This window comes from Melozone crissalis, unplaced genomic scaffold, assembly GCF_028551555.1.
Source record: "Melozone crissalis strain CALT ecotype California unplaced genomic scaffold, PUWL_Pcris_2 ptg000068l_1, whole genome shotgun sequence".
Classification (NCBI taxonomy): domain Eukaryota; kingdom Metazoa; phylum Chordata; class Aves; order Passeriformes; family Passerellidae; genus Melozone; species Melozone crissalis.
In genome coordinates, this window is record NW_026535846.1 from 5077386 (window position 1) to 5090262 (window position 12877).

Sequence of the window (12877 nt, forward strand, 5' to 3'; positions counted from 1 at the left end):
CCAAAGCAAAAGAGATTTCATATCATTTTCATGCTTCAAAGACAGACAGATTATTGTCTTCTTATCTCCATATAAAAGGAAGAGTAATTTTATGAGTAAGGGTTCCTAATAAAAACTATCAGAGTTGTAAACACCTTTAATGTAAGTTATCATTCTACAGGCAAGTTTTAAAGTAACAGTAGTCCTGAAATTGCACTTTTAATAGCTGTCATTAAAACACTTAATTGCACGTTTGTGATTATGTTATTATTACTGGGGTGGAATTGCTCTCTAGAGCAGCTCTTATACAATAGGGCACCATCTCCACTGCCTGTACAAACAAACCCTTTAGAGTTCCAGTGGTGAGCACCTCACTTGTTATTATTGATAGTTTTCATCAAGCACTTGTTAGAAAACTAGAAAATGTTCTTCCCCAAAGATCTCAAAGTACATTTGATTTAACATACATAAAACTTCACTTTAACAACCACTGAGACAACTCCCATGGCCACTGGTTTAGTAGATAAATTACACCTGGAATTTGAACAGGTGAATTAAAAAAACAGCCTTGGAGTTCAGTTTTCCTGGCAATCCATCTCTCTGAATTCTGCCAAGGAGCACAGCACTGCTGCTGCTGGTGCCACACAGATCTGTCCTGTTTCTGCAGAAAACGCTGCAAATACAGGACTCCACATGGCTGAGCTTTCTGGATGTCCAGCCCACTGCCTCAGAACTGTTTCTTACCAAAATTCTGGTAGTCTCAAACTACAGGACAACATGCAAAGGTACAGCTCCTTGTTAATATCTCCACCCTGTTCTGTTACACAGAATAGGAGATATCAGACCCAGGGAGCAGATCATTTGAACATTGCTATTTTAGTTATCTTATTCTCACTTTGGTGTTAAAAATCTGCAGTTCTGCTCAGCAATCTCATCCTGCTATGTAAATCTTTTTAAACAAAATGCCTTATTCAAAGCTTACTATTGTTAGCTGATATCAAATCAGTGTAGCAAATTGCCATTGGAGTATCTTGATCTAATTATCTTCTGGAAAGAATCGAAATAGAACTGAAGAAAATTCAGATAATGGAACAGGCAAAACAAGAAAGGGAAAGGAGGAGCATAAACAAAAGATAAAAGAAGAACAGAGAATAAAGGATAACACTCTGAGATACAAAAAATATGATTAAGTGATACTGAAATTGTGAGGGTATGTGCAGAGACATTCCACAACACCTCAGGGATTTAAAATGTTCCCATCACCTACTGCAGAATATGAGATTACATCATTCACAGGGATGTGAAAATGGTGTCTTTGGGGGAAATCAAACAATGGGGCTGAACTGAAATCTCTGAGCAGCCAATGCTCATGGATACCCTTGATACAGATGAAGCCAATGGAGCCAAAAGCTTCCCCTACTATGGGTCTGCCTGTGACTGACAGCCCTGCACAGCACTCAGCAATACAGGGGAATTTAACTGGGGGACAATGCTACAAACAGGATGAATATTCCAAGGATATAGGAAACACATCTTCTTTAATTTGGATAACATTCAGTACTGTGGGCTCTTAACAATTGTGTTACAATTCCATGTCTTTCAAGATAAAGGGAATAAGAGCCTCCTTCCATTTATTTATAATGTCTATTTTTATAAAGGTACACCAACTACAGGTTTTTTTTTTCATGCACTATCCCATGCAACTTGCCTCAACATTCTGAGGATCCCAACGTTTAATGTAGAATTCTGTAAATATACCAAAATTAATTACAAAGATTTTGCTACACTTCTCAGTACAAATTCTTTCCCCAAAAAGCCCAGTCCTAAGGAGAAGAGGAATATCTTTCCTGTCTGTAAGTACACACTTAGAATCCTGTAGTGCTGGAATTAGAAGGGATGTGTGAATACGAGCAGTGTCAAAATACAAAGGATACTGAATGAAAACCCACACCTCTGTAAAGGGAAACAACTCATTGTAATTTGCACCTCTTTTGCAAGCATAGCCCTTACAAATAGCTCATTGCAAAGAAACCCATCCAAAATAAAAATACAGCGAATTCACTCCACAAACTGCAGCTACACAACCCAGAGAGGCAATTCTAAAGTCCTAGGGTGTGGCTTAGTTCTCCTGTTAATAACAAGCTGCTAGTAACAGGATATAAAGCCGCTTTCAGAATCATTTTTCTCAGAGGGACACGAACATTGACCCGGGGAGCATCCGTGTGTCACAGAGCAGCATCAGGGCACTTCTGATTCACAAACTTAACAACCCAGATGTCTCTCCCTGCTGATTTCCCTGGCCCAAGCTGCCAAGGGAAGCAGACTATAGCCAGCAGCCTCAGAGGAAGGAACCAGCCTCCTTTCAGGCAGATAAAGGTTGGCTTGAAACAGAAGCCAACAATATTCCTGGGCCTAATCAAAGACTTTTTTCACTACTTTTTACAGTCATTTTCTTTGTACTCCTGGCACCATCTTTGTTAGGAAGATTTATTGTCTGCTTTTTAAAATTTATCAGTTTGCAACGGCCACCAGATGAAGGGATCTCTTAAATCACTCTGTATGGGGAGAGTGTGAACATGTGTCTTACAGTCAGAGCTTTAAACTCTCCCATTCTGGAAAAACTCTTACAGACATCAACAATGTGAGGAGCATTTTTGAGACGTTTATACTCCAGACATGCTGTTTACAAGGTGCTCTATATTTTGAAGTTATTGAATTGCAATTATTCAAATTGACTGTATCTGTTAAAGACTAAAAAGGAGATTTTTAAAAAATATTTGAGAAATTAAGAGAGTAACAGATTTATTTGTTGATTGATAATACCTGATGAAATAAAGGTTTCAGACTAGAATGTTAAACATTGCTATAATTGTTACCACTCTAATTTCTTTTAAAAAGGTCGATTTACTCAACTATTTAAGTTACAAATCCAAGCAACTGTTGCATCATCTTACAGGACTGGGATCACTGTTGAATATCAGGGCAGGATAATAGGATAGATAAAAGTTCTCTGAAAGAGAAAGCACCAGAACCAGCAGCAAGGTGGGGTTGGTCAGCCCTTCATTTGAATGTAAATGTAATTATGAGGCAGGCAGTTGGGCTGACGTCAGACAAGATCTTGGTAAACCATTACCACCAGCACCTGGTAACACAGTTGATAATAAAAGAGGATGAAGTAGAAGATTCCAAGCACAGTGGCATTATTAGAGAAAACCAAACACAAATATTTTTGAGCAGTAAAAGAAGACGCTGAGGACCAAGATGTTGTGACGCCGTGTTTACAGTTGGGACAGCCATGTACGTGAGCTCGCTCTTGGAGAAGGAGCCCAGCATGTACCCAGGACCTGCCAGGGCCAACAACAGCCTGCCCGTGCAGAACTTCGTGTCTGCCCCAGCCTACTCCGACTACATGGGATACCACCCCGTGGCAGCCCTGGACAGCCACGGGCAGCCGGCGCCCGCCTGGGGCTCCCACTACGGCCCCCAGCGCGAGGACTGGGGCGCCTACGGCCCAGGCCCTTCCAGCGCCGCGCCCGCTGCCCACATCAATGGCTCGTCCCCTGGCCAGGGCTCCTACAGCTCTGCTGACTACAGCTCCCTGCACCCCGCTGCTGCTGCTGCGCCCTTACCTCCTGTAGATACAATCCATGCCCAGCAAATCTCTCCCAACAGCCAAAGGCACAGCTCTTATGAGTGGATGAGGAAAACCGTACAAACCAACACTGCTGGTGAGTGCAAATTCAACTTCCAACCTCAGAAAGCATCTTCTGCTATCACTGAGCTTAGAAATAATTAACTTTACTTGAAGCACATAGGTTGATGGGTCATTTATGACATTTATTTAGCCCACTGCTGTTTAATGCAGTTTGAACTAAATTTGTGCTAGTTTCACTTTCTCCCATAAAGGCTTTCTGTGGTTGCTGTAGTGGAGTGGTTGATGTGGTGTCAGCTCCAGGAATCCCTGTTGGAACACTCTGTAAAGCATTTTGTGTGATAAACATGATAATCATGTTAAAGTGATGATAATCATGGAAGTGTTATGGAGCAATGCAGCAACATTTAACACTTACACACAGAAATACTACATAGTTATTTTGTGCTGCAGGGAAGATATCAACATAGAATCAGGTTTATCTTTTTACACCTTATAAACTTCTCAATAATTATAAAGAAAACCAGGTGCTCTGATCTAACTGCAGTGATTATGTAATTTTCTGCAATTTTCCTGTGTTTCATATTTTTCTGCCTAGATTTATTAGGTGAGCACAAATATTCCTAGAGAAGCAATCTGACTCAAACAATCAGCATAGACTATTTTGTTTGCAGATCACATAATTCCTTGGTTAAGCTTCCTTTTCATTTAATTTCACATCAGTGCCATAATTCTTCAGCTTCCACATTTACACAATTCAAAATCTCTTTTCTGCAAGTGGCACTCACTGATGTGCCTGTTCTTGCCACAAGCTGCCTGCCAGATGAACATTTCCATGTATATTCCCAAGGTGGAAACTGGGTGTAGCAAGGTTTGCTGAATCTGTGGTTCAGGTTAAAAGTAATAAGTGTGTGTTAGGGAGCATCAAAGAAATGCTCAAAAAAAAGCAGAGCAATTACAATTGGAGCAGTCTTAGAAAACACAGAAAATCTGCACTGCTGCTGCAGACAGAATCCTCCTTCCAATGGTTATTACTGAGGAGCAAAATTAGCCTGGTAATTGTTTCTTAATTATAAAGCAGACACACATTGTTTTGCCTCTGTTACTAAATATAAAATGCCTGGTGAACATTAGGATATCACAGTGCTCTTCTGCCACTTGGAGCCTCTACAGAGGCCTTCAAAGCCAGGCAGAGTCAGTCTGCTGTCCCCCTTCTGTATACTCATGTAAATCCCAGTAACTTCATTAATATCTTTGGAGATTGCCAGGTGTAGAAGTGATGCAAGACTTGAGTGTAGATCAAATTCAGCTGAGACTACTGAATGTCAATGAGGCAGCCCTGGCTGTGCCATGTTGGCACAGAATTTTCAATGTGTGGCATTTTTGAAGAATAACGTTCTTAAACACACTTAAAAATCTAAATCCTTGCTTTACACTTATTGAACAGCCTTGGAAGACCCTGAAAGGTTTCTCATACACTTGTCCAAAGTTATAGAATATATTTGCAATTCAGAGGCACTGTTTTGGATCTAAATTCATCTCTAGTCTCAAAAGTGCTTACATAGGATTTACTCACATTCTGAAATACTTTAAGAACCACTCAGGACAGGTGGAACAGAGCCCATCAATAGCTGCATGTCCTGAGGCTGTGCATTCCTAGAACCCAATCCTTTGAAGTGTTAAAAACAGCCAGGACTTCACAGAAGTGAGCTCAAGGCATCAACCCATCTTAAAAAAAGAGATCGTGAGAGTGAAGCACAAATGTGGTAATTGTGCAAAATAAGAAAAGTACCAAAGACATTTAGCTTTTCAGTAGTGTTAAAAAAAACAAACTGGAAATTTTAATCTTGTCACAGAAAAAATTGTGATAAATGGAAGAGAATTCAAATAAATGACAAAGCTAAAATTATGCATGTAACTGCTCTGTACCACCTTATCAGTGTTTTGTCTAGAAGAAAACTGACTTGATGCCATTATAACCCCTCTTTGAAACACACTTGCTGTTTTTCCTTATTGCCATAATGTTATTTGGGTTATCAAAGTAGCTACTGGTTCCTCTCCTTCAATGTTATCACTGCTTAATGAAGTTTAAAATCCCAGAATGACAGCCCTAAACTCTACCAATACATTTCTGTGCATAAACATGTGGATGTCCTTAACTCCACCAGGGTGTACACACATCAGTGTGTGTGAGCAGAATGGAGTAACAGAAACCACAACACATCCCATTAGATGAGAGAGCCTCTTGAAATACTGTGCTAAACACAGTGGGAATTATTTTGAGTGAGGAGATGTCAGTGGGAATTTTTCCTCTCTAGACTCTATTAAATACACTACATTCTGATTCAATACTCTTATTTAGCATTTGATACAAAACAAAATTAAATTGCAGGTAAAGTGAAACAAAAATTTACCTGATCAAGTCAATCTTCAGGATGAAACAAGATCAAAGCCAGAAGTACTCTGTCCTTTCAACAGATAAAATGTGATTTGAAATGCAACATCCTCTGACTAAAGGACCATAACTGTATGTTCAGAATCAACCCTTGTTTTACTTCAAACACAAAAGCATTGCAAATATACAAGGCAATAAGATATTTTTAGAAAATCAAACATGGAAAGTGGGCTTGGTAAAGAGCTCTTCCCAGTCAGGCCCTCCAAGTGAGGAAAAGAACATCTAAGGAATTCCTGATAGTCTGATCCTGGTTTTACTGAAAATGTACGATAAAATCCGCCATCCACTTCAGTTATGCTGGAGCAGAACTTCCAATTATCTTCTAAACTCTGTGTAATCAACAGAGTAAGATGTCTATTTTCTGAGAGCAAGAGAACCTTCAATGTGTAAAACTTACTGAAAAGGTATCTAAAGGGCTTAGAAAAAGGTTTTAAAACTTCATATGACACTTCATCTGGGAGTGACCCGTCTCAGAAAGAGAAGGGTCTTTAACAGGACTAAATAAAAGATAAACATGATTTTCATATGTTACAAGCTCAGCCACAGGATTTTTTTCAAAGTATAGCCAAGACAGTTTATGTCTTTGTTTAAACAAGCTGTGATGTACAAGTAATTCAGATTACAGAACAGCAGAAACACGGCCAGAAAGCAAAACAGAATAGCAGGAAAAAAGGCCAGGCCCCTGCTTTAATGCTAATTTATTTTTCTTTGTAAATTAGTTGTGACATCTATTTTCCACTGGCCTACATTGTCTGAGGTTTTGAGGCCTATCTGTCATATTGAGGCAACAGACCCTTTTAACACTTCTCTTTGCTTTGATATGCAGTCTTGTCTCTTCCTTCTCCCTCCTTTCTTCAGGAGTTATATTGCCGGAAAGGGTGATGATTTTCACAGCAAATAAAGAGGCCTTCTCCCAGCTTTATTGTCTTCAGAAGAAATACTCTGTGAATTTTATGACCAAGGGGAATGGGGAAAACTACTCCTTTTCTCCACCCCCTCAAATCATGGTTATATTTGCTGATTATAGTGAGGCCGGAATAACCTTGTTGAATTTTAACTTGTTTTCAAAGATTCCCTCTAAGCCCTCAGTTTACAAGGAACCTGAATACCTATACTATTGTTAGCACTAGAACTATCACTGAGGGCAAATATTTCAAAGCCAATGATTTGTACCATGAAAAAAAGTAAACTCAGTTGAATGATTTAGTCCTGCAAATTTAGGCAGGAAAATCTTCTATGCTGGAAGTTGAAGTGGCAGAGGATTTGGGAAAATATCCCTAATTATGCTTATTTCAGCTATGTCTACCTTCAGATAAAAATATCCCAGTCTGTCCTCGGAGTCGGTCCAAAAGTAAAGAGAACTGAGGAAAAAATATTCCTTCATCTATTTCTGTCCCTTTTTCTTCTGCTAAGATGAAAGCGTCTGACATTTGTTTAGGGCTTGTAAATTCCAAACCAATTGGCTTGTGTTTCTGAATGTGAAAGGGGTTCTTGATAAGATCTCCTTGTCGCTCCTTTGTGTGGCGTGTGCTTCATCTTAACACCTCAATGGATTTTAGGGAACCACTTTAAAGGAGTCTTTGTCCTACAGTTTGTCCCAGAAAACTCACATCAAAAAAAACTGGGAAGATCAGAAGAAAAAAGGAAAACTATCTAGTTGGTTGTTGAAAGTGCAAAGGAGAACAAATAAGTTGAAAACTGATCTCTCTGGATTATTATTACATGAAGAATTGCTTAAAAATTATATTAAATGAGAGATACATTCTAAACATTTAATAATGTTTCTCCTAACAGTATTTATCCAATATATCTAAGAATATTTCTTTTATACATTAGAGAGAGGATGATCCTCTAATCCTTTTACAAGATTTTATTGCCTCATCTTACAAATTGTCAAGTACCTCCAACTGTAAAGGGAAGCCCAGCACAGAGCACCCTCAGGGATATCCTACAGGCACTCAGCACCTTGCAAGACTGGACCTTTTTGAAAAAGTACATTAAATTATTATTGAACTTCTGAATTTATCCTATGGCAACAAGAAAGTAAAAACATTTCAACATTTCTAGTAGGACACCTTTGTGCTACAGAAGCAATCTTTAGAAACTCAGATAAAGAAATAGGCCACGGTACAACTGCACAAATTGTGACTGAAGCTCAGTCTTGAAATGCTGGGTATTTATGCTCTCAGAGACACAGAAGTCACTTGACTGAGCACTGCAATGAAACCCCTTTGAGATTAATATAGCCAGCACCAATTATGTACTGCTGTGAATTATTTAACATGCTTCAGGGTGTTTAGCACTTAAGAGCTTCACATTTAAATATATGTTTACAGGGGGGGGAAATAAAGAGGGAAAGACAGTTATGGTAACCAACAGTCTGTAACTTCACCCTGCACCTCTATTCCCTCTCTGTACCACAGCAAACAATCCCATACAAGTATCCTGTAGTTTAATTAATGTCTGGGAAATGCCTGAGATGTTTGCAAGCTGCTATGGAAAATCCAACTCAATCTATGAATAATCTTTCTTTTCTAACCAGGTAAAACAAGAACAAAAGAAAAGTACCGGGTTGTTTACACAGATCACCAGAGACTGGAACTAGAGAAGGAATTTCACTGCAACAGATACATTACCATCAGGAGGAAGTCAGAACTCGCAGCAAACCTGGGACTCTCCGAAAGACAGGTACAGAGGTGTGCCCTCAGGTGTGCCCACAGTGCCCAGGCACTGCCAGGGACAGGGACAGAGAGCACCCCTCAGCTGTGTCCACAGTGCCCAGGGACAGAGAGCAACCCCCAGGTGTGCCCACAGTGCCCAGGCACTGCCACTGCCAGGGGACAGAGAGCACCCTCAGCTGTGCCCACAGTGCCCAGGCACTGCCACTGCCAGGGGACAGAGAGCACCCTCAGCTATGCCCACAGTGCCCAGGGACTGCCAGGGGACAGAGAGCACCCTCAGCTGTGCCTACAGTGCCCAGGCACTGCCAGGGGACAGAGAGCACCCTCAGCTGTGCCCACAGTGCCCAGGCACTGCCAGGGGACAGAGAGCACCCTCAGCTGTGCCCACAGTGCCCAGGCATTGCCACTGCCAGGGGACAGAGAGCACCCTCAGCTGTGCCTACAGTGCCCAGGGACTGCCAGGGGACAGAGAGCACCCTCAGCTGTGCCTACAGTGCCCAGGCACTGCCAGGGGACAGAGAGCACCCTCAGCTGTGCCCACAGTGCCCAGGCACTGCCAGGGGACAGAGAGCACCCTCAGCTGTGCCCACAGTGCCCAGGCATTGCCACTGCCAGGGGACAGAGAGCACCCTCAGCTATGCCCACAGTGCCCAGGGACTGCCAGGGGACAGAGAGCACCCTCAGCTGTGCCCACAGTGCCCAGGCATTGCCACTGCCAGGGGACAGAGAGCACCCTCAGCTATGCCCACAGTGCCCAGGGACTGCCAGGGGACAGAGAGCACCCTCAGCTGTGCCCACAGTGCCCAGGCATTGCCACTGCCAGGGGACAGAGAGCACCCTCAGCTATGCCCACAGTGCCCAGGGACTGCCAGGGGACAGAGAGCACCCTCAGCTGTGCCCACAGTGCCCAGGCATTGCCACTGCCAGGGAACAGAGAGCACCCTCAGCTATGCCTACAGTGCCCAGGCCCTGCCAGGGACAGGGATAGAGAGCACCCCTCAGGTGTGCCCACAGTGCCCAGGCACTGCCAGGGGACAGAGAGCACCCCTCAGCTGTGCCCACAGTGCCCAGGTACAGAGAGCACCCCTCAGGTGTGCCCACAGTGCCCAGGCACTGCCAGGGTACACAGCAGCAGCCACCTCCTGCCTCTCTGCATTTGACACAGATAATCCACTACACAGCCCCACAGTTAATTTGACAGAATTAATTTGACAGAACCCTCCAGTTATATGGAACTCAACACTAGGAGTTAACTCACACTTTTAAAAGTAGTTATTCTTACTGTCTAGCTTGATGCCAGCTGGAATTTAAACAGTTCAGCTTAACAGGTTTTAGCTATGGTCCCAAGAGTTACAACATTCAAATTTTATTTCTTCTTGAAATCACACCAAGTAATGGCCAGCAAAAAATCCAAAGCATTTGATATATTTCAGCTGGAAGACATGAAAGTTAAAACTCAATCCAATGAGATATCTATGAGTTTTTTTGTTACAAATATATTGCCACAATTTCCACAGGCCACATTCTTCCTCTGTCAGATTTCAGCATATTCAGGGGGTTTTACAGCCTTGGATTTTCAAGTCAGGATCTCTTGCCACTCGTGTGTAGCCAAGACTATCCATCCAAGTGCATACTTGGATTGTTGCTCCCTTGGAGAGCAGCTCTGCCTTCACTCCTGTCTAGTACATATTTAATGTCTGTCTTGGATAAAGCCAGGCTGCTGAGCAGGGCACAGGAGCCGTGTTAGCCGTGTTCATACAGACACCAGAGGAACTCAGGATGAGAATTCCCTAAAATCCCTGTGTGGGAGAGCACTTCTCTCAAGCACAGCTCTGCAGTGTGTGGAAATAGTAACTGCTGCATCCAAGCCTCCAGAATTGCAATGGTTCTGCTACAGCTGGAGGAGAAGGGCAGATTTGGTGATACTGAATTAGTCATCTCATTTAAAAACCAGATCATTGCCCTGAGGTAAATATTAACTAGAGATCTTTCTTCTTAGAATTTTACAAGCTTTTGTTCTTTCTAAATATACACATTCAGGTCTCTGAAAATGTTCCTCTTTCAGTGCTTTCTCTGATTCTGTACTCAGTCTGTGGAAAAGCATGGAATAGAGAGGGACCAATGGAGGCTGAAAGTATAGGAATGCAGAGACAATCAGTGGTGTTTTAGGATCAAACACTGGGATTTTATAAACATATTTTAGTGTCCAGACCCAAATAGTGCAGAGTGCACTGCACAGACTGTGAGTGCTCCCAGGCAGGAACAACAAAACCCAAGTTTATCATGGATGGGCTAAGTTTGTCACACAGTGGGACAGAGCTGCACTGGGAAATTTTCAGAGAACTGCAATTATGAGAGATTTGCAACCTCCACCTTAATGTTCTGCAAGCTGGCTGATTTAGAACACAGACATGCCTGGAGTCCCCAGTGAGCCTGCAGAAAATCAGCAGTTTCCTTTTACAGAGCTGCTGCTCCTAATGCCACCCCTTTTTACCTGGAAAATTCCTTCAAGTATAATAGAGACAAAATACATAACTGATCAGCATTTCCACAGGACAGACAAAGCTAAATGCTTCTTCATGCCAATACCAGCAGGGTAGTAAAAATAAATATAAATCACTGAGATTTTTAATACAAAGCAAGAGTACAACTTTCTATATTGTATTGTATTCAACACACCTTAAAGGCTGTAACAAATACTGTGAATTAAGAACACAGTTAGCAAGCAGGAAAACACAAACAGAAGTTTCTCCTCATTCACACTTTCACATAAGGAAAGAAAATAGAGATCCTTAAAGTAGATTTTTAAAAGGTAAGTTTTTCACCTGCACAATGAGCCTGGGAAATTGACTGGCTTTAAATAATGCTGATATATCTATTTACACACATAACAGTACATATGTATCTGCAAAATACATGTTTAAATATATATTCCAGTAATAAAAACAGTCAAAACTTCTAAATACATAAGAATATATATACACACAAAAATCACTCACAACCTAAATGAAGAAAAAGAACCCTCACTACTTGGCTTTGAATTAATCTGTAACATGGATAATAAAGAAATCTTCACAATTAATCCATAATTGCATCTTCCTAAATTATGATAGTGGCAAAGCTGAAATGATGAACTCTGTGGCCTGAGTCTTAATGAGTTCATTGATTTCTGTGTTCCTAAATATAACACAGTGTATTCACTTTACACCAAAGGCTCAAGAAAAAAAAAGAAATCAAAAAAGAAAAAAATCTATTTTCCATTGGTTATTATGCCAAAAATTAATACAGAATAATGCAAAAACTTTTCACTGCACAAATTCAGTATTTTGTTTGTGGAGGGTTTTTTGGTTTGGTTTTAACTTTGGGGCTTTTCTTCCTCATGGCTTTTTGTTTGTTTGCTTTGGGTTTTGGGTTTTTTAAATATTGTTTTTGAACCTACCTACATTTCCATTGCAATGATTACTGTAAAAAGTTGAGCAGCACTTTGAATTAATCAGGTATCATTTCTAATGCCCCAGGTGAAAATCTGGTTCCAGAATCGCCGAGCAAAAGAGAGAAAAATGATCAAGAAGAAAATCTCGCAGTTCGATGGCAGCGGGGGCTCAGCTCAGAGTGACTCTGGATCACTCAGCCCAAATGAACTGTCAAATTCTCTGTTCCCACCACCACATGCAATAAATGGATTACAGCCTAATGACATTCATCAAGTCATAGTTTCAGAATGAACAGAGGGAAAAAACCAAAACAGGAAAAAAAGGAAAAGCAAGAATGGATTTCTCCACCACTGCCACCCCTCACCTTGGAAACTCAACTTCCCAAGGGACCATTTTCATTTATCTGCCTTCAGAGTGCTGATTTCTCAGCAGGAAATCTGAGCCTATAACCAAAATATTTTAATTATTGCAAAAATCTCAGGGACTTTGTGCTGCTAAGATTCATCTCTCGGTATCTTTGCTAGCAGGTAATTTGCTTCAGACACTGACACAAAGAATGATCCAGCTGAAGATTCAGTACAGGTAGTTCTAGTCTGATCATCCATATCCACAGAAAACAAAGAGAACTGATTAGAAAATAGAGTCCTATTGCAGAAGGTATAACCATCCGGGTGTG

At 41.3% G+C, this 12877-nt stretch overlaps 1 protein-coding gene across 1 annotated transcript; it reads left to right on the forward strand.

Annotated features, from left to right (window-relative positions):
• The first annotated feature begins 3274 nt into the window (after nt 1-3274).
• CDX4 (caudal type homeobox 4) lies at nt 3275-12492 on the forward strand. Its single transcript, XM_054289814.1, has 3 exons — nt 3275-3707; nt 8629-8774; nt 12286-12492. The coding sequence occupies exons 1-3, from the start codon at nt 3275-3277 to the stop codon at nt 12490-12492; spliced, it is 786 nt and encodes a 261-aa protein (XP_054145789.1).
• The last annotated feature ends 385 nt before the right edge of the window (nt 12493-12877 follow it).

Bases quoted from the DNA above. Each gene is read 5' to 3' on its own strand.
- CDX4 (XM_054289814.1), top strand. From the start codon at position 3,275: ATGTACGTGAGCTCGCTCTTGGAGAAGGAGCCCAGCATGTACCCAGGA. The intron at 3,708-8,628 runs GTGAGTGCAAAT...TTTTCTAACCAG, and splicing joins CGTACAAACCAACACTGCTG to GTAAAACAAGAACAAAAGAA. The intron at 8,775-12,285 runs GTACAGAGGTGT...CTAATGCCCCAG, and splicing joins TGGGACTCTCCGAAAGACAG to GTGAAAATCTGGTTCCAGAA.